The sequence below is a fragment of the Sorex fumeus genome, unplaced genomic scaffold (genome assembly GCF_029834395.1).
Source record: "Sorex fumeus unplaced genomic scaffold, SorFum_2.1 ptg000018l, whole genome shotgun sequence".
Classification (NCBI taxonomy): domain Eukaryota; kingdom Metazoa; phylum Chordata; class Mammalia; order Eulipotyphla; family Soricidae; genus Sorex; species Sorex fumeus.
The window spans coordinates 6,376,900-6,400,412 of NW_026606075.1; the positions used below are offsets into that span (position 1 = coordinate 6,376,900).

The window sequence follows — 23,513 nt, forward strand, 5'->3', positions numbered from 1 at the left end:
ATTATTGCCATTTTGACGATGTTGATTCTTCCTATCCATGAGCAGGGGATATGTTTCCATTTCCTCGTGTTATCTTTTATTTCATCTAGCTTCTTAATTGTCGTTGGCTTGTTCTTCTGCCTTCACCTCTTCATGCTGTCAGTGTGGCATGTCAGTGGACCATCTTGGTTCATTTTTCTGCCATAATAGCACAGCGGTAGGGTGTTTGCCTTGTGCGCAGACAGCCTGGCCAAGCTGGGTTCGATTCCTCTGCCCCTCTTGGAGAGCCCGGCAAGCTACCGAGAGTATCTCGCCCACACGGCAAAACCTGGCAAGCTACCCATGACATATTCCATATGCCAAACACAGTAACAAGAAGTCTCAAAATGGAGACGTTACTGGGTCCGCTTGAGCAAATCGATGAACAATGGGAGGGCAGTGTTTGCTTTTTGTAAACTTATGTTGTTTATAACAACTTAGTTTGTAGTTACGTTGCAATGCCAGAGAGGTACAAGGGGTAGAGCAATAGCCTGGCACACAGCTGACCTGGGTTCGATCCTCAGACCCCATATGTTTCCCTGAACCCTGTCAGAGCCAGGGGTAAGCCCTGAGCACTGCCAGGCCAGGTGTGACCCCAAAACCAAACAAATAAAAATTAGTTAATGATAGATAGTTTTGTTTTACCTTGCTGACAGATGAGAGTTCAATGAAATTGTGAAAAATACAGAGCTGCTTTTTTTCAACAGAGATGTGAATTTGACTCGTTTACTGTTTACAGAATATGTTGTGGAGTTTTAAGATTTCTTAGCTCATTTAAAAGTTAGTGTTTTACGATTAAATGAATGGATACTGTTCCTAATGCTTGAACCATCTTTTTTTGTTTGTTTGTTTGTTTGTTTTGGGGTCACACTGGGTAAAGCTCAGAGCTTCCTGCTGGCTCTGCACTCAGGAATTACTCCTGGCTGTCCTGGGGGATCATATGGGATGCAGGAGATCAAACTTCCATTGGCTGTATGCAAAGCAAGTGCCTTACCCATTCTACTATTCTGGCTTCTGAGCCATCTTTTTATCGCTGAAATTAATGGACACTCCCCTTGTGCTCGCTTTGGCAGCACATAGAGTAAAATGGAGCCATTTGGGGCAATTAGCATGGCTTCTGCACAACGATGACCCAGAAATGCATAAATGCATGATGCACGCTCTCTCTCTCTATATATAATATTTATAATATATATTTGCTCGAGCGGGTCCAGTAACGTCTCCATTGGAGACTTTGTTGTTACTGTGTCTGGCATATCGAATACTCTCGGTAGCTTGCCAGGCTCTCCGAGGGCTGGAGCGATAGCACAGCGGTAGGGCATTTGCCTCATAAGCAGCCAACATGGCTGACCCGAGTTCGATTCCTCCGCCCCTCTCGGAGAGCCCGGCAAGCTACCGAGAGTATTCGATATGCCAGACACAGTAACAACAAAGTCTCCGATGGAGACGTTACTGGGCCCGCTCGAGCAAATCGACGATCAACGGGAGGGCCTTTACCTTTTACCTTATAATATATATTATATATATACAATGTACACTCCCCTTGAATATTTGTTACTGGCATTTACTGCTCTTGAAAGAATACAGTATTACCCCCCAAATTTTATATTACTATAATCCTAGAAGATCCTTGCATGTTTATTTGTATTGTAGAGGAACTCTATTAAAACTGATGCATTTTTTTTTCATTTTTGTTTTGTTTCTGGGCCATGCCTGGCACTGCTCAGGGCTAACTCTTGGCTCTGCACTCAGGGATCACTCCTCATAGGCTCGGGAGACCATATGGGATGCTGGGGATCAAGCTCAGGTCAGCATGTGTAAGGCAACCGCCCTACCTGCTGTAGTATCGCTCCAGTCACAGCAATGCTTTTCCTGAATTTTTTTTTTTTTTGCATAGCATTGGATTGAATTGGTATATATTTTTGATCCTCCACAGAATTGTCTGTACTTTAGCTTAGTAATGAAAGTGAGTTTAATTCAAGTATAGCTTAAGCAGACAACTATTAATACATAGTTTGTCAGATAGTGGGCACTCACAAGAGATAAGAAGCAAAATAGCATCAAAACCTTGACTGAAATCCCTGCTTGCATGAAACTTAAATTCTGGTTTGGTAAATTGCTGGTAATTACTTGGATAAAACAGTAAGATTTATAACATATCAGATGGTGGCAAACGCTTGAACGGAAATGAAACAAGAGAAGAAGTTTCAATGAAAATTGGGCGATTAGAGTTTCTAACCACCAGTATTGGGCCGAAAGAAGTGTTGGAATTTTCAATAGTATGGCCAGGGAAGGTTACACAGTGGAGTGACATTTGAGTTAACATCTGAAGAGTGTGGAATTAGCTGTATGTTTCTGTTAGGGGGTAAGTGTTCCAGGTGAAATGAAACACACTTGCATTTTTCAGAGGCCTGAGTTGTTGGAACTATTGGTTAAATGTGTATTACTGTAGGATGCTCCATTTTTTTTTTTTTTTTAAATTTTGACAGAATGTCTAGCAAGGAAGTGAAGACTGCTCTCAAAAGTGCTAGAGATGCCATCAGAAATAAAGAATACAAAGAAGCACTGAAACATTGCAAGGTAACTTATTATTTCTTCTTTCTGTGGTAAAACTGTTACTCATTATTTTAAATGGCTTTGGGGACATGCCTGGTGGGGTTTAGGGCATACTCCTGGCTCTGTGCTCAGGGATCCTTTCTCGTGGGGCTTGGGGCCATGGGGAGTGTAGATGATAGAACCTGGGTTAGCACCGGGTACAGGGCACACAACCTATCTGCTGTGCTATGGCTCAGGCCTCTAGTGTGTTGCCCATTTTGGAGTATTACAGTTTTGCTATTTGTACATTACTGCCTAAATATAAAAATGGTAAAACCTTTTGTAGTGCTATTAGAGTGTCCATGCAGTATAAACTGCTGCTGCTGCTGCATTTAGTTTAGTCTTCCTGTGTGTGTTGGGGATTACTCAAACCCAGTTCTCTTGAGCTTGAGAGTTGGACCTAGGTAATTCCTCTCTACTACCTTAAGTAGCAGGGCGGGAAGGTGCAGCCCCATATGCTGTCAAGTTTATACTTCGGGAGTGGGAAGGGAAGAGTGTTCTGTTTTCTTGGTAAAAGACGAGCTGAGATCTAGTCCATCAGGCAGATAGTAGGTATCTACTCACTGCTATTCGATTGCAGTTGGCTTTTCCGTGCTGCTGTGTGCCTGTCTTTGTTCTTGGTGTTAGCCTTGAAAGCACCTAGAAGGCCCCGGGTTTTAGTAGTTGCCTCACGCATGTTGTTTTCTGGGGAGATGGTACCAGATAGAATGGAATGTGCTGTAGATTGGTGACATGATCCTGGAAGTGTTACTTGAGTGCGTAGAAGCCTAATAACTGGACGGTTCAACTCATGGAAACATTCTTATTTCTTTAGCATTTGTCAAACCTTAAACACATTTCATATTAGCTACCAGTTTTGTTATCTTTCGCTTGAAGATTCTCTGCTTCCTGATTCAACCAATTTTACCTTAGCCAGTAGTGGTTTGTTCGGAAAGCTGCCATGTAGCTTATGTATTTTTGGTTTCTTTACTGTAGTTGTTTAATTATCACCTCTTTTCATTTTAAGTACATTTGGTAGGGGCCAGAGCAATAGTACAGTGGGTAGGGTGTTTGCCTTGCACATGGCTGACCTGGGTTCGATCCCCAGCTTCCCGTATGGTCCCCTGAGTACCACCAGGAGTGATTCCTGAGTGCCGAGTTAGAAGTAACCCCTGAGCATCATGGAGTGTGTACAAAAAGCCAATAAATAAAAAAACAAACACATTTGGTATATGTTGCATTGGTTCAATCTTCTTTCCAAGACTGTAATCACAGTGTAAAACATATCCTTTTAATATGGGAAAATGTTTTCATAGGAAAGAAAATAGGGATGTTGTATGAGGCGAAACAATACGGGAAAATAGTTTTGTATTTGACAAGCAAGTAGCAGTGTTGAGTGAAGGCAGCCAGGATGGCTGCGTGGTAAGAATTCTCTTACTGTTCTTTTTATACCAAGTATACTTAAGGGGCAAGGGAGGTATGTACTGGATACATTAGGGTTGTTTGGGTGGCTTTTTATAAAATGTCCTGTGCATTTCTCACCGCTTACCTGTTCAGCTTTCTCATCTAGGAAACTAAAGACCAGAGAGATTCAGTAGCATTCTTTTTTTATTTGTTTGTTTGGGAGCCATAACCGGTGATGCTCAGGCATTATGCCTGGCTCTGCACTCAGGAATTCCTCTTGGTGGTGCTCAGAGGACCATACGGGGTGCCAGGGAGGCTGCATGCAAGGCAGACATCCTCCCTGCTGTACTATCGCTCCAGGGCCCTCAGTAGCATTCTTAAGATTGCTTAGTGTGTGGCTGATAGGGACTTACTGATTTTATTTTATTTTTTTCTGGGCCACACCCGGCAGTGCTCAGGCATCACTCCTGGTGATGCTCAGGAGACCAGATGGGATGGTGAGGATCGAACCTGGGTTGTTAGCATGCAAGGCAAGCGCCCTACCCGCTGTTCTATCACAAATTTTCCAGCAGTCTCTTTTGGTTGTTGTTTGCTACTCATTGTTCAAAATTTAACGACCTGCTCTTTTAATTTTCTTAATCAGACAGTGTTAAAGCAAGAGAAAAATAACTACAATGCCTGGGTTTTTATCGGTGTTGCTGCAGCTGAGCTAGAACAACCTGATCAGGCCCAGGGTGCCTATAAGAAAGCCGCTGAGCTAGAACCAGACCAACTACTGGCGTGGCAGGTATGTAGAAAAGAATTGTCTTCTATGTTATAGCGAATAGCTTTTCTCCATTTTTCAAAATGCAAGTAACAGCCTAGATACAGCACGATCTTTTTGATATGTGGGTGATTGTGAGAAACTGAATAACGGGATAACAGTAATAAGGGAATACGTAATAAGGGAATAGCATAACAAGGGAATAAAAAATGGCCAAAGGCAGCAGAGCCTGAGAACTGATCTGTAGAGCTGAGTATCCACTGGTGGGCATCAGGTGGCACAGGAGTGAGTTGAAGGCCGGGGTATGAGGCAGTGGTGGAGGCAGGGACCCTTGTGCATGGGGTGGTGTCGGAATGTTGTATTCATGAAACCCTGTCAGTATGGTAAATCACAGCGCTTAAAATGGAAATGCATTTTTAAAAATAAGAATTTAAGCGTCCATTTCCTCGTCTAAGAAAAACAGTTTTGATTTGCTGAATTTCCAAAACTGAAAGTTAAGTCTCTAAAAATAAACATCATGTCCAGTATTGTATTTACCACTTTTTAACATTTGCTTCAGTGAACTCTTTCTAACTGCGGAACTGAAATTAAAATAGGACGAAATACGTCTCTACTATTCTTTAAGCTTGACTGAGGGAAAGGAAAAATATTGTGCTTCTTTATCTTTAGTATAAATTAAATTCTTTATGCATTTTTATGATCTTTGTGTTTTTTTTTCAGTTGGTTTCTCTGCCTTTTTAATATCTCATAACTTTCATGTCTTAATCACATCTTAGGAACTGATTAGTAGAAATTAGAATCTTCGCAGCTGAGGGAGTAGGCACTGGAGAACGTGAACCCGTTTGTCTCAGGTTTACATGAGTATGTGTGGGTGTCTTGCTTTTATGGTGTACTCACTGGCTGAAGGCATCTGATCTTTATTTTCCAGGAAAATGACTCTTTCCAGAAACAACTGAGATTTTTTTGATTGATTATATTTGTGCTATAGTTTTATGACTTTTAAGTATCGCATCTTAATATCTTAGGAGGTTGATATTATATAATAACTTTAAAGTGAAGCCCTTGAAGTTTATTTTTAAAAGTAAAGAAAATGATACATTGAACCGCTCACTAATTGCTACCTACCTTCAGTAAAAATCCACCCACTGTCAATATGTTCTAAAAATCTAGTATTTGCAACTCCTGTTCATCCTCGGTTATTTGGAGACACATCTCAGATACGTAATTTTACTTGTTTATATATTTTGGGGATTTGGGGTCTCACCTGGTGGTGCTCAGGGCTTACTCCTGGCCCTGCACTCTGGGATCACTCTTGACAGTTCCAATGATAAACTTGACTCGGCTGCATGGAAGGCAAAACAATTGCCTTCCCTGCTAGACTGTCTCTCTGTTCTCTGATTTTACTTGCATTTTAATAATTTTTAGGATAAATTATCAGAGTAGGCTGTTTAGCAGAATTAATGCAGGATAATAGATGTTCTTGAAAGAATAATCTCAGTCCTTCTTCTAGGGGTTAGCAAGTTTGTATGAGAAATGTAATCACATTAATGCCAAGGACGACTTACCTGGTGTTTACCAAAAGCTCTTGGATCTTTATGAAAGGTAATCACTATGTGGGGAAAGATTAGTTTCTTATATCTTGGATTAGAATAAATTGATTTCATATTATATAGAAATACTCACTGTGTTACCTGGGGTTGGGAAACATTTTTCTTTCAGACTGTTGTTACAAACTCTCTTGGTTGTGATTGAAACAGAATTAAAACAAAAACAAAATCAAAATGCTAACAGTAAAGTGACTAGTATCTTTAAAATTGGTAGTTTCCTGCCAATATCATGGAAAATAATATTTCTTAACCTTTTTCCTTTGCATGAGAGGTTCACTGTAAAAAGTTTTACTATGGTATGAAAGAGATTATGTTTTGATTTAAAACGGTGCCTGGAAATATTGTTGGAATATTTTAATGCTAGTGTTGAAAGTTCTTAACTGTTTTCGTTTCAAATTGTTTTCTTCCCTAAGTGTTGACAAGCAGAAATGGTGTGATGTCTGTAAAAAACTTGTGGATCTGTATTCCCAAGAAAGGAAGCACGTAGAGGTGGGTTTATGAGTCACTGGGGCAGCAAACTTCTTTCATTGTTGTTGTTTCTATTAAGATAGTTTGTATTGAAAGAAATTTACTTAGAAAGATGTGAGAGAAGAGAAAGAGAGGAAAATGTTCAAGGGAGAATATGGGTTTGAAAAAGCAAGTTACAAGCCAGATGTCAGTTAAGGGAATTATTAGAAGGAAAATTTCATTTAGTCTAAGGGAAAAATTAGATCATTGTATTAAGAGACTATAGAGTAATAAAAATTACAGAACTTTGAAAAAGTAAATTAGAATTAAAATTTTAAATATCATAAGTTTTAAAACTTTTTTTTTTCTTTTTGGGTCACACCCAGAATTGCACAGGGGTTACTCCTGGGCTCATGCACTCAGGAATTACTCCTGGCAGTGCTTGGGGGACCATATGGGATGCTGAGAATTGAACCCGTGTCAGCCACATGCAAGGCAAACGCCCTACCCGCTGTGCTATCGCTCTAACCCCAAAACTTACTGAAACTTTACAGGAAGAAAAGCTATTTTGGATTTTGCACCATTTGTGGAATTTCATGATATATTTAAAGCATTTTTATTACATTAAGTTACTTTAAGTCTTGAAGGTTTGGGCATATGGTCATGAGTTCTCTATTTCCTCTGGTATTTCAGTCATGGTTCTGATATCAGGTCTATGTAGATTTGCACAATCAACATACATATTTTTTTAAAAATTTTTTTTATCTAATTTTTTTTATTATTATTAGTGAAACACCATGAGGTACAGTTGTAGATTTACAATTTTTTGTGCTTGGATTTCGGTCATACCGTGATCAAATACCCATCCCTCCACCAGTGCCCATTTTCCACCTCCATGGATAATATCCCTCCCACCCCCATCCCTCCCATCCCACCCTGCCTCTGTGGCAGGGCGATCCCTTGTGCTCTCTCTCTCCTTTTGGGTGTTGTGGTCTGCAAAAGAGGCTTTGAGTGGCAAACATCAACATACATTTTATACAGTTCATAGTAGATGGAATTCTGTGCTTTTTTGCTGTCTTTATGTAATAGATAAAATTCTTTGCAGATTTTATATTTTATTATCAGTTTTGGCATTTAAGGTAAAATACTTGTCTTCAATCTCTTTCTTGATAGGTGGGCCGCACATGGCACAAATTGATAAAGACCCGACAGGAAGAAGGTGCAGACAACCAAGAGCTTCATCAGCTATGGAGGAAACTGACTCAGTTGCTGGCAGACAGCCCCGAGGACCAGAATAACGAGACCCAGCAACTGGTATTGACTTGTTTAAGCGCCACTGTCGTCAGCACTGATCATTTGAATTTACAAAATGGAAATGATACAAAAATTTCAGATACACATAATATGATAATGAGATGGATGTCAGAGTAGATACATTATAAAATGTTCAGTATCTAATCCATCAGGACCTTACCCGACAAAGTCAGAATTATGGCCTGTAATCTGGATATCCAAGTTTGAACAGAATTGAGTTGCTTTTCATGGTATCAGACTCTTCTTCCCTTATATTCATAACACATTAAATCTGCTATTTTGGGCACTGTAAAACAAAGAAGTGTGAGATTGACTTTCACAAAACTGCTAACATCTAAGAAGGGTGTGCCTAGTAAATAAATTTCTTTACGTGTATGAACGCAGTGTTAAATTTTTATACATATATTTATATTTTATCGAATCATCCTGAGATACAGTTACAAAGCTTTTATGATTGAGTTTCGGTCATATAATGATTGAGCACCCATCCCTACACCAGTGTGCATGTTAAATTATATTTGAGATTCAACAAATCAATGAATTTTTCTCGGCTGTTTTTATTATTCTGAGAATTTATATATTGAAATCTTCACTTTTTGGTGTGCACTTTTGAGGTCATTGGAAAGAACTTTTTAAAAGTCATAATTAAAAGCCCACTGGTTTTGAGCTATAATTGGAAAATAGTGCCATTTTGCTTTATTGTAAAAGTTTAAGATAAGCTTAATTTCTTATTAAACTGAATAGTAACTCATTACACGTTTGTTACATTGAATGGTATTTCTATTTTTTAATTTTAAAGTTAAAATATTCGATATGCCAGACACAGTAACAACAAAGTCTCCAATGGAGACGTTACTGGGCCCGCTCGAGCAAATCGACGATCAACGGGAGGGCCTTTACCTTTACCTTTACCTAAAGTTAAAATTGGTGGTGGTGGCGGGATGGTTGCTCACACCTGGCGGTGCTTGGGGGCCACTTTAGCTCTGTGCTTGTGACCTTGCATTGTGAAGGATCAAATCTGCCACATGCAAGGCTGGTGCCTTAAGTCTTTCACTACCTCGCCAGATGCTGAATGTGATTTTAATTTAATTAATTTATTTTTCTTTTGGGGTCACACCCTACGATGCTCAGGACTTACTCTGCACTCAGAAATTACTCCTGGTGGTGCTTGGGAGACCATATGGGATGCCAGGGATTGAACCCAAGTTGGCCGCGTGCAAGGCCCTACCCACTGTTCTGTTGCTCCGTCCCCTGATTGTGATTTTTATTTTATTTTTTTTAATTTTTAAATTTTATTTTCATAAGGTTGTTTACATTAATTGATTACATTCAGTATTTCCACATCAGTTTCACCACCATTACACCTTCCAACCATCATTACACTGTTCCACCATTATTTTGAATTTTCCCACCACAGTTCAAGCCTGCCTGACTGCCACAGGCAGATTCTAGATAATTCATTTTCTATTACTTATTATGAATATAGTGAGAGGTCCTGCGGCCACTTTTGCGGCTGCGTGCTTCTGAATGAATGTGATTTTTAAATATAAGCAATTTTAGTCTCTGCAAAGCTCGGGAAACTGATTTCTTTGTTTGTTTACTTTGTTTACTCATAATTTATTCCACTATTCAAAACATTCTGAGAATTTACTATATGTCAGGTAGAATTATAGGTGCTAGGGAGTACAAATGGGAGAATGAGATTTGCACTTGTTTTCTTGTGGTTTATTTGTATATAGATTCAAATGTGATAGAAGTAGAATATTGCAAAGTTAAGGTGATTACCAGTTTAAATCATATTATTATCATATTATGACTTCTGGGGTTTTTTTTTTAACTATTATTCCCAGAAGGTCAGACATATACCAAAATATATACAGCTGCTCTTGTTCAATAACCTTTAGAAGATTTCTTTAGAACTTTCCTTTAAAGTTAGGTATATTACATATATATTTATATATATTTACATGTGTATATATATTTATTTATAATATTGTGTAAAAGAAATGGTTTCATCATAATTCAGTCTTGTCTTTTTCACTAGAAGTATAACTTAGCTGCATAAGATTTTTAGCTTGGAATATTTGCTATCCTAAGAAGTATTGCTAATTTATGGCTATTTCCCATTAATTTAATGCTATCAAAATTAGAATGTGTTCCAGAACTTAAACATACTTTTCCTCATTGAAATTACTACTGGGGCCAGGCAATAAAATACATGTGCAGTTGATTGGCGCAGTTTGTATGAGTCCTTAAGTTCAACTCTTTATTGTATTTTTTTATGTAAGTATGTTACAAGTTGTACCTTTTCTGTTTCAGCTTTTATCTGCTTTTGAGAATGCACTGGTCTTATCAGATAAGATTCCTAGTGAAGATCACCAAGTACTGTATACACATTTCATTCAGTGTTTATCCAAAGTATGTTGATTTCCCTTTTTGTGGGGGTGGATTTCCAAATAGTACTCAGGGTACCCAGGCTACATCCCACCATACTTGACTTGATGCTTGGACCCAGAGTTCTGGGAGACACCAGGGCCACACTGGACAGTGTTCAGGCTGGGGTCATGTGGTACTTGGGATTCAGTTTGCAAGTGTATGGCATGTGCGCTATGTTACTGATCCCAATGTGTGTCAGTTTTTCAAATTAAATTTTTATATTCTAATTAGGAAAGTTTTCAATAGTATATTTTGCTGCTACTTGATTTATTTTACTTTTGTATTTTCAAGTTTCCAAATGAGACTGCTCGGTTGACGAAGGCTTGTGAAGAAATGATAAGCATCTATCCTACTGTTCAATATCCATTAGAAGTGCTTTGTCTGCATTTAATAGATTCAGGTAATTTTTTTCTTTACTGTGTGGCCTAAGATATATTGAGTATCTAGGACAGGACTCATGTTGCCATGAGTTAGGCATTTCTTTAATTCCTGCCTCATGTAGGGTACTATTTCAATATCTCTTGACTTAAAAGGAAGTGTGTGTGTGTGTATATATATATATATATATATATATATATATATATATACACACATATATACACACACATATATATGAATATGCACATATATATTATATATAATATTAGCATTCCTAGCTACAGAGATCTGGCAAAAAAAAAAAAAAACAAAGAAAAAAGAAGTCAAAGGAATAAAATTGGAAAAGAAGTCAAATTACCCCTTTGCAGATTTTATGGTAATATACATAGTAGACCCCTAAAGAGTCCACAAAAAAGTTCCTAGAAGCAGTAAATGTAGTAAAGTGATTTGGTACAAAGTCAGTATACAAAAATTGCTTGCATTCATATAAGCAAACAATGAACCAGAGGAGAAGGGTCCAACCTGTTCAAAGTAGTGTTCAAAAAGATCAGGTACTTAGTAATCAACTTAAGAAAAGACATGGCAGATTCATACCCTGAAAGCCTTAAATCATTTAAAAAGGTAGAAGAAAACTTGAGGAAATGGAAAAAATTTTGTGCTCTTGGATTGGAAGAGTCACTATCAATCAAAGTGACATCTGACTTAAATTATTATATAGATTCATACAATCCCAATCCAAATTCAGATGACATTCTTCAAGGTCTTAGAACAATCAGTAATAAAGTTTCTATGGAATCAGAAGAGACCCTGTGTGGCCAAAACCATACTGAAAAATAAGAAACTGGGAGGTATCTCATTAGCTAACTTAACACTATATGCTAATGCTATAATTATCAAAACAGCATGGCACTGGAATAAAGATTGACTCCGACCAGTGTGTCAGAATCGAATACTCAAGGGCAAATCCCCATATCTACGGACAGCTAATTTTCAACAAACTGCTGAGAACATGAAATGTAATAAATGCAGCCTCTTCAACAAATGGAGCTGGAAAACTAGAACGACCATGTGTAAAAATATTAAAAGTGGCTCCATGTCACACACTTTACATAAGAGTTGACTTAAAGTAGATGAGATCAGACTGGAATCTATACAGTTCATTGAAGATATGAAGGCAGAATAGTCCAAGATTGGACCTCATGAGAGTCTTTAATGATGTGATGCCATTGGTAAAGACAATAGGTAAAGGTAAAGGTAAAGGTAAAGGCCCTCCCGTTGATCGTCGGTTTGCTCGAGCGGGCCCAGTAACGTCTCCATTGGAGACTTTGTTGTTACTGTGTCTGGCATATCGAATACTCTCGGTAGCTTGCCGGGCTCTCCGAGAGGGGCGGAGGAATCGAACTCGCGTCGGCCATGTTGGCCGCTTGTAAGGCGAACGCCCTACCCGCTGTGCTATCGCTCCAGCCCACAAAGACAATAGAATCAAAAATAAATAAATGACCTTTTGCATGGCAAAAGAAATGTAGATTAGAAATAAAGAACAGCTAACTGATTGGGAGACAATATTGGCACTCAGCACATCAGATAAAGAGTTGATATCCAGGATATATAAAGTACTTACAAAGACCAACAACAACAACCAAAAAAAAAAAATCCCAAAATCCTCTCACAAAATGGGGAGAAGAAATGAACAGGCATTTTTTTGAGGAAGACCGAAACTGATGATTGTCACTTAATATTAGGGAAATCCAAATCAGGACGGCACTAAACTATCATTTCATACCAGTGGAAATAGTGCATATCAAAACACTGAGAACAGTTTGTTGGCGGGTTGTGGTACAAAGGGAGCTCTTGTTTACTGCTGGTGAGAATGCTGTTTGGTTCAACCCCTTTTAAAAATGGTATGGAGAATTCTTAGTAAACTAAGGATTGAGCTGCCATAGGTCTCAGCAATTCCACTTCTGGGTATCTACCATCAGGACACAAAAGCATTCTTCATAAGGATGGCCATTATTCATTGCAGCGCTTAGTACAGTAGCTAAGATACAGAATCCAACTAGGTGTCCAATGGCAGATGAAGGGATTATGAAGATGTTGTGTATATACACAGTGGAATACTATGCAGATATAAGTGCATAGATGAAATCTTGCCATTCACTGCAACTTGGAATAGAAGTGGAAGATAACATGCTAAGTGAAGTAAATCAGAAGGACAAACAGGATTGTCTCACTTACCTGTGATATAGAGAATAACTGGATGAGGAAAGGCAGTGTAGTAAAGGGGGGATACCCAGACCATTCTTGACCCCGGAGTATGGAGACCACAGAGAGGAAAAAAGTTGCTGGGGAGAGTAAGTGTGGGACTGGAGGTAGTGAACTTGGGTTACACAGGTGGTATAGAGGAGTGGTACAGCTCTCTCTCTAAACCGTAGCATCAATAATGATGAAAGCAGAAGATCCAGATCACGACAACCAAACTGAAAGATGTGCCTGTGAAAGGGGCAGCTTGGGGATGGGAGGGGGCTGGGGGGAACCTGGAGACCTTGGTGGAGGGAAGGTGAAACTGGTGGTGGGACTCATTTAGGCATAGTTTGCCTAAATCTCAACTATGAATAGCTTTGTAAATAATAGTAGCTTAATAAAGTTAAAAAGAACTTGTGGAATAGAACAGTTCAAGCTTTTGTGCGTTACTCTGGAATGAAAGTTGAGTAATCAATGCAGGACGGAGAGACCTATCCTGACCACTTTCTTTTACCCGACCCTCCCCTCCCCCGCCAACTTTTCATTGCTGCTCTAAACTGAAGTTAATAGCCTCTGAAAAGCCTGTGAGTTGTCTAAAGGTTGGCGTGTCCTCCCCCATAGTTCTTGAGTATCTGCCAAATTTGTTTCTTCATCACAATACATCACAAATTCGTATTTCATTCTTTGTCCTCCTTTGCAAATTGAAGCTTGAAGATTCATTTTTCAAGATGACTCAGTGTGTAAAACTTCACATAATAAGTGAAGAGATTTCACAGTTGTCATCGGATGAAATGTTTCTTGCTTAATGACCTTTTTGATTTAGTCTCTTGTGTTGTATTGCTGTAATGGAGGAGAAGGCGTAACTCTTTAAGTCCAAACAGAAAAGAACTTCTTCTTTTATGTGCTAGAAATATTTGAAAATAAAGAAGCAAGTACATTTTGTACTCATATCCCACCCCCCATGTTTATTTAAAGGAAAAATCAGGTTGTAGTGACAAGTTTGTATGGGATCTCTGAAACGAACTAGTTATTATTATTTTTTTTTTAAGAAAGCTTACTCTTGCTGTCCTCAAGGCCTACTCCTGGCTCTCTGTTCAGAGATTATTCCTGGTAGGTCTTGGACCACATGGGGTGCCAGGGTTCAAACCCAGTTAACCTGCATGCAAGACAACGCCATACCTGTCATACTGTCTCTCCAGCCCCAGACTTCTTTTTTTAATTTTTTGTGGTAACCTTTATGGAACAGAATTTTCATGGGCATTTCGGAAACAAATCTATCCTGAGTCTCTCCCAAAAACCTTTTATCATTGAAGATTTTGCCAGCATTATAAAGCCCAAGACTTTTTAATGACTAATTAAAATGATATTGTGGGGATGGAAAAATGATAGTACAGTGGATAAGACACTATTTCATCCTGGCACTGCATATGATCCCTTAAGCACTGTCAGGTGTGGCCCAGGCCTCCCCCCCCCACCAAATATGTTGTATATTTTATATACATATGGTCAAATTATAGTAAAGTTGTTAACCTGGAATCTTAGTATCTTTTAAATGTTGGATTAAGGGAGGTAAATTATTTAAGTACTTTTCTATTCCAATGCAGTGCAGCCTACTTCTTCTTTGTTGTACCCTTTGTATTTATTTTGCTGATATTCCTAATGAGAACAGGTATAGAGAAGTGCCAGGGTAGTCCTAGTCTCATTACACAGTACAAATGGTGTAATCATTACAGGTGATGGTTTTCAGGAATTCTGTATAGAATTCTTCTCCATGCTTTGTGTGTGTAGATGGAGCGTGTCTATGCTACATAGCACCAGACATGAGCACGGTCTTCTGAAATTTTTTGTAATTGTGCTCCTCGAAGTTAGCAAAGAGAGTATATTAGGGATGTTTACTTTGTCTTAAAAATTATTTGTATTTCATGTGTACGGACCCCGCAGTAGGTTACTGTCGCCGGGCCACACCAGGGGGGAAAGGGTGCTGTCCCTCCGCCTGCTCCCCCTTGGTGGCTCGCTGGCCGCCATCCTCCAGAGGCCATTGGACAGTCAGGCTTGGGCCCGCAGTGATGAAACTTGTTGGGCTTCATGGGATGGGGGTGGAGCCAGTCCTGTCCTCCCCACCCCAACAAGACCCCAAGTCATCGCTCACTGGCTCCTGATCAAGCGGCTTAACGTCCATGATCCCAGAGACTCAGGAGCAAATCTTGGAACCCAGTGGCTTTTGGCAGAAATCCCTCCAGATTTAAGTGTTAAAATTTCGGAATTTCAAAATCGCGCGGCCACTACTGCAGCCACGTGACATCATATGTTATTCATAACCAGCAATAGAAAACAGATTGTGTACTGTTGCCTTTTCGGCAGATCTGAGTGTTGGGGTAAAATCTCAAATAATAATGGTGGGTCTGGTGTCAAAGTGTTGAATGTGATCAAAGTAGAGAGAGAGTAATGTGGAAATCATCTGCCCCACAGGTAGGGGGAGGGTGTGGGTTGGGGGTATACTGGGATTTTTGGTGGTGGAGAATGGGCACTGGTGAAGGTGTTTCATTGTATGACCGAGACTGGGACCCAAAAGCTTTGTAACTGCTCTCACGGTGATTCAATAAATAAAATTATAAAAAAGGAAAAAAGTAAAGTAAGGTGGAGTTCATTCCCAATTTAATCATGAAAAATATTCATTCAATCATGCAGTATATTCCTACATAAAAAAATTATTTGTATTTCAGTCTTTTGGGAATTTGCATTCATGAACCCATCCACATTTTGCTTACCTGTGCACATTGTTAGATATCCCCAAGAAAGATCACTGGATAAATGCCAGAAATTTCCCCTCTTGTTGTCCCAAGTGTGTTTTCTATTATAAGGATAGTTTATGTAGCCAAGGTAGTCTGTCATAAATTATTTTTCAATGGAGTAAGAGAGTTTTTGACACAAATAGGTTGAAATTAAAGTAGTGTTTATTAGCCATTTAATTTTCAAAATGGTGAAATTTTAATTTGGGGAGTAGGGTGGATTTTGGACCATATCTGGCAACTGGACCTGGCAGTGCTCAGGGGGAAAACTGTGATGCCAGGGACAGAAATGTGGCTGCAAGACCTTAGCCCCTGTACCATCTCTCTGATCTAGGATGGTATAGTTTGAAATGTTTCTGTAGTCATTCTTAGCTCTTATTTATTAACAGACTAAACTTCATAGACCATCAGTCCATAATGCCATTTTAAAAGGATCATTACAAAATTTTAACACGCGTACAGAAACAAGGTTCTTGGCTGTTTCTTACCCTCGAGAAGTTTCTGTTTAGGTTTGATCCTTGGCACCCCCAGTACAGAGCTGAAGTAACCCTTGAGCTCTGCCAGAGATGCCCCTGAAACAAAGGAAAAGAAAGAAAATTCCGCTTAGCTAAAGATGCAACAAGGACAAAGGAAGGGACTATATACTATGATCAGCAGTACCTGGAAACTTGTTTAAAACGCAGATTTCCACATCTCACATAAGTTCTATCAAATCAGAAGCTAGCATTCTGTGGTTTTAGCAACTCACCCAAGTGGTTCCTGATGTTTAGTTTAGACAATACTATTGAGTAGGAAGGGGCAACAATCCTACAGGCAAGGGGGATTCTAGGCTGTATGATCTTTCTTACAAATTACATACATGTAGATGCTATAGTGAGATCATATTGACAGAAAGAAATATATATGTGGAAGCATAAGAGTGGATTTCTGTCTTGTTTTTCTACTTACTAATCGAGTAGTATTTCTTCCCATTTGTTTCATAGTTAACCAGGCAGTGTTAACCTTTTATTATGATTTGGGTCAGATCCAGTGGTGCTCAGGGGTCCACGTGCCGCCTGAGATAAAGTCCAGGGCTCATGTTTGAGCCAGAGTGTGTTCTCTGGTGCTTTGAGTCACTCACTTCCCAGGCCCCAATGTGGTCATTTAAATTTTTTCAGTACTGTGAATTCTTTCAATATTTGGTGGTAACTTGGATTTCAAGTTCCTTTTATTATATTATTATGCTTTGAGCATGGCTATGTATCTTGCTGTGAGTCTTAAAATAATGATAGACAATGTAAGTGGCACGGTGAAAAGAATGTACTTGTCACATTAGTGACAGTGGTTCCACTGACTTTTTATTCTCCAAATTTATTGTTCAAGTTGTAGTTTGTTTTTTCTAAGATTTCGCCTGTGTGATTGAAAATTGGCAGTTGTAATATGCCACATTAGTTTATTGAAAATACAAATCAGGGGCTGGAGAGATGGTGCAGGGTTTAAGGTGCTTGTCTTGCTTGTGGCTAGCCCCAACTCACTAGCCTGCCCCACATATGACCCCATCTCACCTCTAGAGTAGAAGTCTAGGAGTAAGCCCCGAGTGCTGCCACTTGTGGTCCCCAAACAACACTCTATCCCTAAACCTCAAACAAAATGAGAATCTTATTTTTCATCTTTTTTAAAAAAAAGTTTTGGGCTATACCCAGCCCAGCAGTGTTCAAGGGTTACTATTATTTTAGGCTTGTTTGGATGTGGATATTCTGAGAAATGGTGGGATGAGAAAATTGGACTGTATCAGAGTATACAGTAGTTTTTCTAAATTATTTTCCCAAAATAAATGTAGGCATTGGATGATCAGTACCAAAATGTAACTGTTAACTGATATAGGAAAAGGAATTTGTGAAAGAACATAGAAATATACTGCTGAACTGTAATAGTGAGACTCAGCCTTTGTGAGTTCAGTAGTAACCTTTTTTGGTCCTAGAGTACTGGATCTGACATCTTGGCTTCTCCATCCCGACTAGGACACGGTTTTCCAGGGGAAAGATCAGGGAATATGTTGTCCTTTGGCAGGAATTCTTTAATTTAACTACTCAAATGATTGCTACTGAGTAAATCATGGAGACCTGCCAGCAGTGGGCTGTGTGTCTTACTGAGTGGCCCTTGGTGGTAGGTTTCTTGTTTTAACCCTTGAGTATGACTTCAGGACCCTTTAACTCATACTTCTGTGGGACAGGTGGTTTGGACATGTGGTGTTTAAGTCAATGATAATCCTTAATTTTCCTGATGAATTGTTAACTATATATTTTTGACAAACTGGCAGGCTACCGAATGTAGCCTGCCCACATGGCAGAGTCTGGCAAACTCCCTGTGGCGTCCCCAATATGCCAAATACCAGTAACAGTGATGGGTCTCATTCTCCTAAAGAGCCTTGAATATAATCTCAGGGCTAGGATGAAGGAGACGTTACTGGGGCCTGCTCGAGGCAATCGACGAATAACAGGATGATTTGTGATTTGTGATATTTTTGACATTTGTTGGTCCACTTTTGGATTTATGTAAACAGGGTATAGGGGTAGAGAATGTGTCAGACAACTTTTCAGAGTTAAGCATATTGTTTTGCACACTTGAAATTTTTTGTGTATGGTAATGGCTTTTTCTTTTAATTCCAGGAAATCTTACAGATGAGGGACATCAGTATTGTTGCAGACTGGTGGAAATGGATTCAAAAAGTGGTCCAGGTCTGATTGGTCTAGGCATTAAAGCATTTCAAGATAAAAGGTATGAAGATGCTGTTAGGAACTTAGCAGAAGGTAAGTTTAGAACGTGTAGCATATAACAATGAAATATAGTTGCTCTCCAGTCAGTAGCATTTATCTTTGGTCTTTCTTTAAGAAATGTATATTTAAGATACAGACCAAAAAAAGAGAGAGGAAAAAAAGTACTTCCTGGAATTAGTCTTACGTTTGATTTCTAATTCTGCCACTCATTAATTTTAAGAACTTGGGAAAGTTTAATGAAGCAGTTTAATTTCTTCATTGCGAATAGGACTTGTAATCTCTCCATCCGTAGGAGGCATGAACTTAGTCTTGTCTTATGTATCTGGATGAACTTATATTCAGATTGAGGTCTGAATGACAAATACCAAGCCTGGTGGTAGGAAGAGCATTTTAGGTCATAAAATGAAACTGCCTGAAAATGAGAGGAAAGGTGGTAATCATGGTGCTGCTTGCCATTCTGCAAGATTTGAGCATGAAGTATGGGAGGAGAAAGAGGCAAGGACTTGAAAGTCGATAAAGGACCCAACGTGATAGCCTCTCAGTATCTGTATTGCAAACCATAATGCCCAAAAGTAGAGAGAGAGAGTATGGGGGAAATTGTCTGCCATAGAGGCAGGGGGAGGGTTGGAAGTGGGGGGATAGTGGTGGAGAATGCGCACTGGTGGAGGGATTGGTGTTTGATCATAGTATGACTGAAATTCAGACATAAGCTTTGTAACAGAATCTCACAGTGATTCAATTAAAAAAAAAAAGAGGCCAGGACTGATGCTGGAGAGGTAAGCACCGCATCAGACCTTGTTACAGAGTTCACAGTTTCTCAGGGAAGCAGTAGAAGGTTTTAAGCAGAGCACTTGCCCTATCAGAAATATTCTGACTCTGAACTGTGAAATACAGTTTCAGGGGCAGACACTTGTAATGATGCTGGATAGATAGGCCGAAACTTGAAAACCTATCAAAGATGATCAAATCTGGATTAAAAGTAGTGGTGTGAGAGAAATGGTTTGCGGGTTGAAATCTGACTTTTTGACCGATTTTATATGAGATACGGGGAATGGGAAAGATTCTGTTGGGATTAGGTGGGTGACTTCGTTCATCTCAATAGTCATTGGAAAGCTTGTGATTGCTTTTATCCGTGTAGGGTTAAAGGAATGTTCGCTCTGCACAACTGGATGGTATCACCAGGCAAAAGCCCTCGTCAAACTGCACAGACCTAAGGAAGCTGTTCTTTCATGCACTCAAGGTATTGGTGCCTCCGTTAAGGGTGACCCATCTGCTGCTTTTCACTTTTTTTTTTTGCTTTTTGGGTCACACCTGGCGATGCTCAGGGGTTACTCCTGGCTCTGCACTCAGAAATTATTCCTGGCAGTGCTCAGGGGACCATATGGGATGCTGAGAATCGAATCCGGGTTGGCCGCGTGCAAGGCAAACATCCTACCCGCTGCACTATCGTTCCAGCCCCTGCTTTTCATTTTAAAGGAGCATAGTGGTTTCAAAAATTCAGATACTCGGGGCTGGATAGTACATCAAGTAGGGCACTTGTCTGGTTTGCAACTGACCTGTGTTTGATCCACAGCACCATGTATGGCCCCTGAGCACTGAGCACAGAGCACTGTCAGGTATGATCCCTAACCTAGAAAAAAAAAATCCAGATGTGATTATTTTATATTTTACGATGCAGTTTATTTATGTAATTTGTTTGGGGCTACACCTGGCAGTGCTCAGTGCTCACTCCTGGCTCTGTACTCTCAGTGATCACTCCTGGCATGCAGGCCATATGGAGTGCCAGGTATCTAACTCAGGTTGGGTGTGTACCAGGCAAGCTCCCTACACTCTGTACTATCTCTCAGAATCAAAGTTTATTATAGCTTATACCAAAAAAGAAGAAAAATGATATGGTTTTCTTCGTTCCACTGTGCTTAATCTTGTCAGCTCTAAAGAACATTGATAGTCTCGGTGTGTCTGGTGATCAGAAGATCAGAGATCAGAAGAATCTTTGTCTGCATGTGAAAGCCGAGGCTTTGATTAAACTCTCCGACTTGGAATCTTCGGAGGAAGCAATCCGTACTCTTGATCAGGTAGACTTACCATCTTTCCCCCTCAGTTATATTTAATTTTCGGTCATCCAGATAGCCATTCTCTCTCTCACAAATAGTAACCTGCTTAAATTTGTGTTAGAGATGTGAACTCATCCCGTCTGCAGTTTCATAACTCATTCACAGAACCAGAAACTCCTAGAGTGTGTGTGCTTCTTGGTTGAGTGTTTGCAGTGCTTTTCATGTGGTACTCTCTGTTGCTTTCTAACTTATTTTATTTTTTCTCTTTATCCCCTTCTTTGGTTATTACTTCTTAATGATGATAATGATTAATTTGGGATTCTAAGTGTTGTTCTCTAGAAAATATTTTATGTATTTTTTTGGCAAGACTTACTTAAATTCACAGTAATTATAGCCACATAATTTTACTTACTTTATTAAATATAATAAAATACTCGAAGACTACTAAGAGTGGAAGTAGTTTCTTAATGTTCTGTGTTCAAGCAATTGAAGTTTCCTAGTCAAAAGTAACTAGTAAATTATGAATGATAACAATATGTGATTTTAAAGACTTTTATCAGGGATAGGGCATTTTTTGGTCTTAAATTTATGTTCCATTGCTTAATATATGTAAAATTGTTTTATATATTTCAAAGGACTTTGAATTTTATAACGTTTTAAAATGAGAACGGTTGCAGTGTCCTTCAGGAACTAAAGTTTTTACTTTTGTTTCCCAACCTAATGGGAGTCTCTAAAGATCTCTACGAATGCTTCATAGAGATCTTTGTTCTCTCTCTCTCTATATATAATTTTTTCCCCTTTTTCCCCTTTGTTACAAAAATACAAAATGAAATGTTCTTCAGAGACTGCTAGAGCTCATGTCTGAGAAAATGTGCAAGGTGAACCCATACATCTTAAAATGCTAGAGAACAGGGATACTGTGGATGCTGGAATCGGGTGAGAAGGGCTCAGAAACTAACATGACTTGGTCCTCACTGGTTAAGGTGGGGATGACTGAAACTTCAGTAACTGCAGTGGATGAAAGCATCAACTATATTTATCAGTTGAAGAGAGAGAAAGTGTTAGTAATGATCGCAGCCAGGATGTCTGTGTCATTGTCTTCTCCGGTTGTATTTTTAATGAAAACAAACATTGCTGCATTATGTTGAAGGAGTTTCAAAGCATTTTTTCATTTGATTAATTTTTAGGTGTCTGACGCAAATAATATTCCAGGACTTTTGGTTCTTAAGAGCTTGGCTTACTTGAACATAGGCTCATTAGATGAAGCTACAAAGGTGATTTTTTTTCTTCATTTAAATTTAGATTTTTTAAAAATATAAGCTTAGTTTTTCTTTGACTATGGAATTGACAGATATCTATTTTATAGATTATGGAAGATCTTCTCTCTTCTTACCCTGACCTAGCTGAAGTTTGTGCCCTAGAAGGTTTTTTTCATTTTACAAGTAAGGATTATCTACAAGCAGAAACATGGTAAGCATCTGTTTAGATTGCTCCTGGTTTTAGTCCTTAAAATTGCTTAAGACTGGATCCATCTTTTTTTTTTTTTCTTTTTGGGTCACACTCAGCGATGCTCAGGGGTTACTTCTGGCTCTGCACTCAGGAATTACTCCTGACGGTGCTCAGGGGACCATATGGGATGTTGGGAATCGAACCCAGGTCGGCTGTTTGCAAGGCAAATGCCCTACTTGCTGTGCTATCGCTCCAGCCCCAAGACTGGATCCATCTTAAGTTATTGTTTTTCCTCAAAACTTTAAAGTGAATGGGCTTGGTAAAGATCCAGCTTTGTATTAATTTAATCTTTGTAAGCTTTTAAGAAATGTATCTATCACGTCACACAGCAGCTATAAAAAATTCTGTAGGGTTGAAATCTAATGAGCTGATCATAATTTTCAGTGATCATGCATAATATTTGATGCGTCTTTTTTTTTTTTTTAATTTTTATTAGTGAAACACCAGGAGGTACAGTTGTAGACTTACAAATTTTGGTGCTTGGGTTTCAGTTATACAATAACCGAGTACCCGTCCCTCCACCAGTGCCCATTTCCCACCACTATGGATCCCAGTATCCCTCCCACCCCCCATCCCCCCACCCCACCCTGCCTCTGTGGCAGGGCATTCCCCTCTGTTCTCTCTCTCCTTGATGCGTCTTTTTTTTAATCAAAGTAACACTTTATTTTATTTTTATTAAGGGCCTTGTGAGATATTTTGGAGCCATGGTACAGCGGGTAGGGCGTTTGCCTAGCGCGCAGCCAGCCTGGCCGAGCCGGGTTCGATTCCTCCGCCCCTCTCGGAGAGCCCGGCAAGCTACCGAGAGTATCTCGCCGGCACGGCAGAGCCTGGCAAGCCACCCGTGATGTATTCGATATGCCAGACACAGTAACAACAAGTCTCAGAATGGAGACGTTACTGGGTCTGCTCGAGCAAAATTGATGAACAACGGGAGGACAGTGAGATATTTATTTATTTATTTATTTATTTATTTATTTTTATTGAATCATGGTGAGAACAGTTACAAAGCTTTCAGGTTTAAGTCTCGGTCATACAAGGATCAAACACCCATTTCTTCACCATTGCTTATGTTCCACCACCAAGAACCCCAGTGTACCCCCCCTCATCCCAACCCTCCCCCTGCCTGTGTGGCAGATGATTTTCACTTTGCTCTCTCTTCGATTACATTCAGTTTTTTGACAGAAGACCCACTATTATTGTTTGGAATTTGCCCCCAACTATCA

The 23,513-nt window shown here is 39.4% G+C and overlaps 1 protein-coding gene across 1 annotated transcript in view; it reads left to right on the plus strand.

Moving 5' to 3' along the window:
• Positions 1-2,488: 2,488 nt before the first annotated feature.
• Positions 2,489-23,513, plus strand: part of SKIC3 (SKI3 subunit of superkiller complex) — an 82,853-nt gene continuing 61,828 nt past the window's right edge. Inside the window, exons 1-12 of the mRNA XM_056112544.1 lie at positions 2,489-2,598; positions 4,640-4,783; positions 6,270-6,361; positions 6,780-6,855; positions 7,987-8,127; positions 10,447-10,545; positions 10,855-10,963; positions 18,620-18,760; positions 19,866-19,967; positions 20,657-20,802; positions 21,969-22,055; positions 22,148-22,251. Coding sequence (XP_055968519.1) covers positions 2,509-2,598; positions 4,640-4,783; positions 6,270-6,361; positions 6,780-6,855; positions 7,987-8,127; positions 10,447-10,545; positions 10,855-10,963; positions 18,620-18,760; positions 19,866-19,967; positions 20,657-20,802; positions 21,969-22,055; positions 22,148-22,251 — 1,331 coding nt within the window. The 5' untranslated portion in view covers positions 2,489-2,508. The remainder of the gene's footprint in view (positions 2,599-4,639; positions 4,784-6,269; positions 6,362-6,779; positions 6,856-7,986; positions 8,128-10,446; positions 10,546-10,854; positions 10,964-18,619; positions 18,761-19,865; positions 19,968-20,656; positions 20,803-21,968; positions 22,056-22,147; positions 22,252-23,513) is intronic.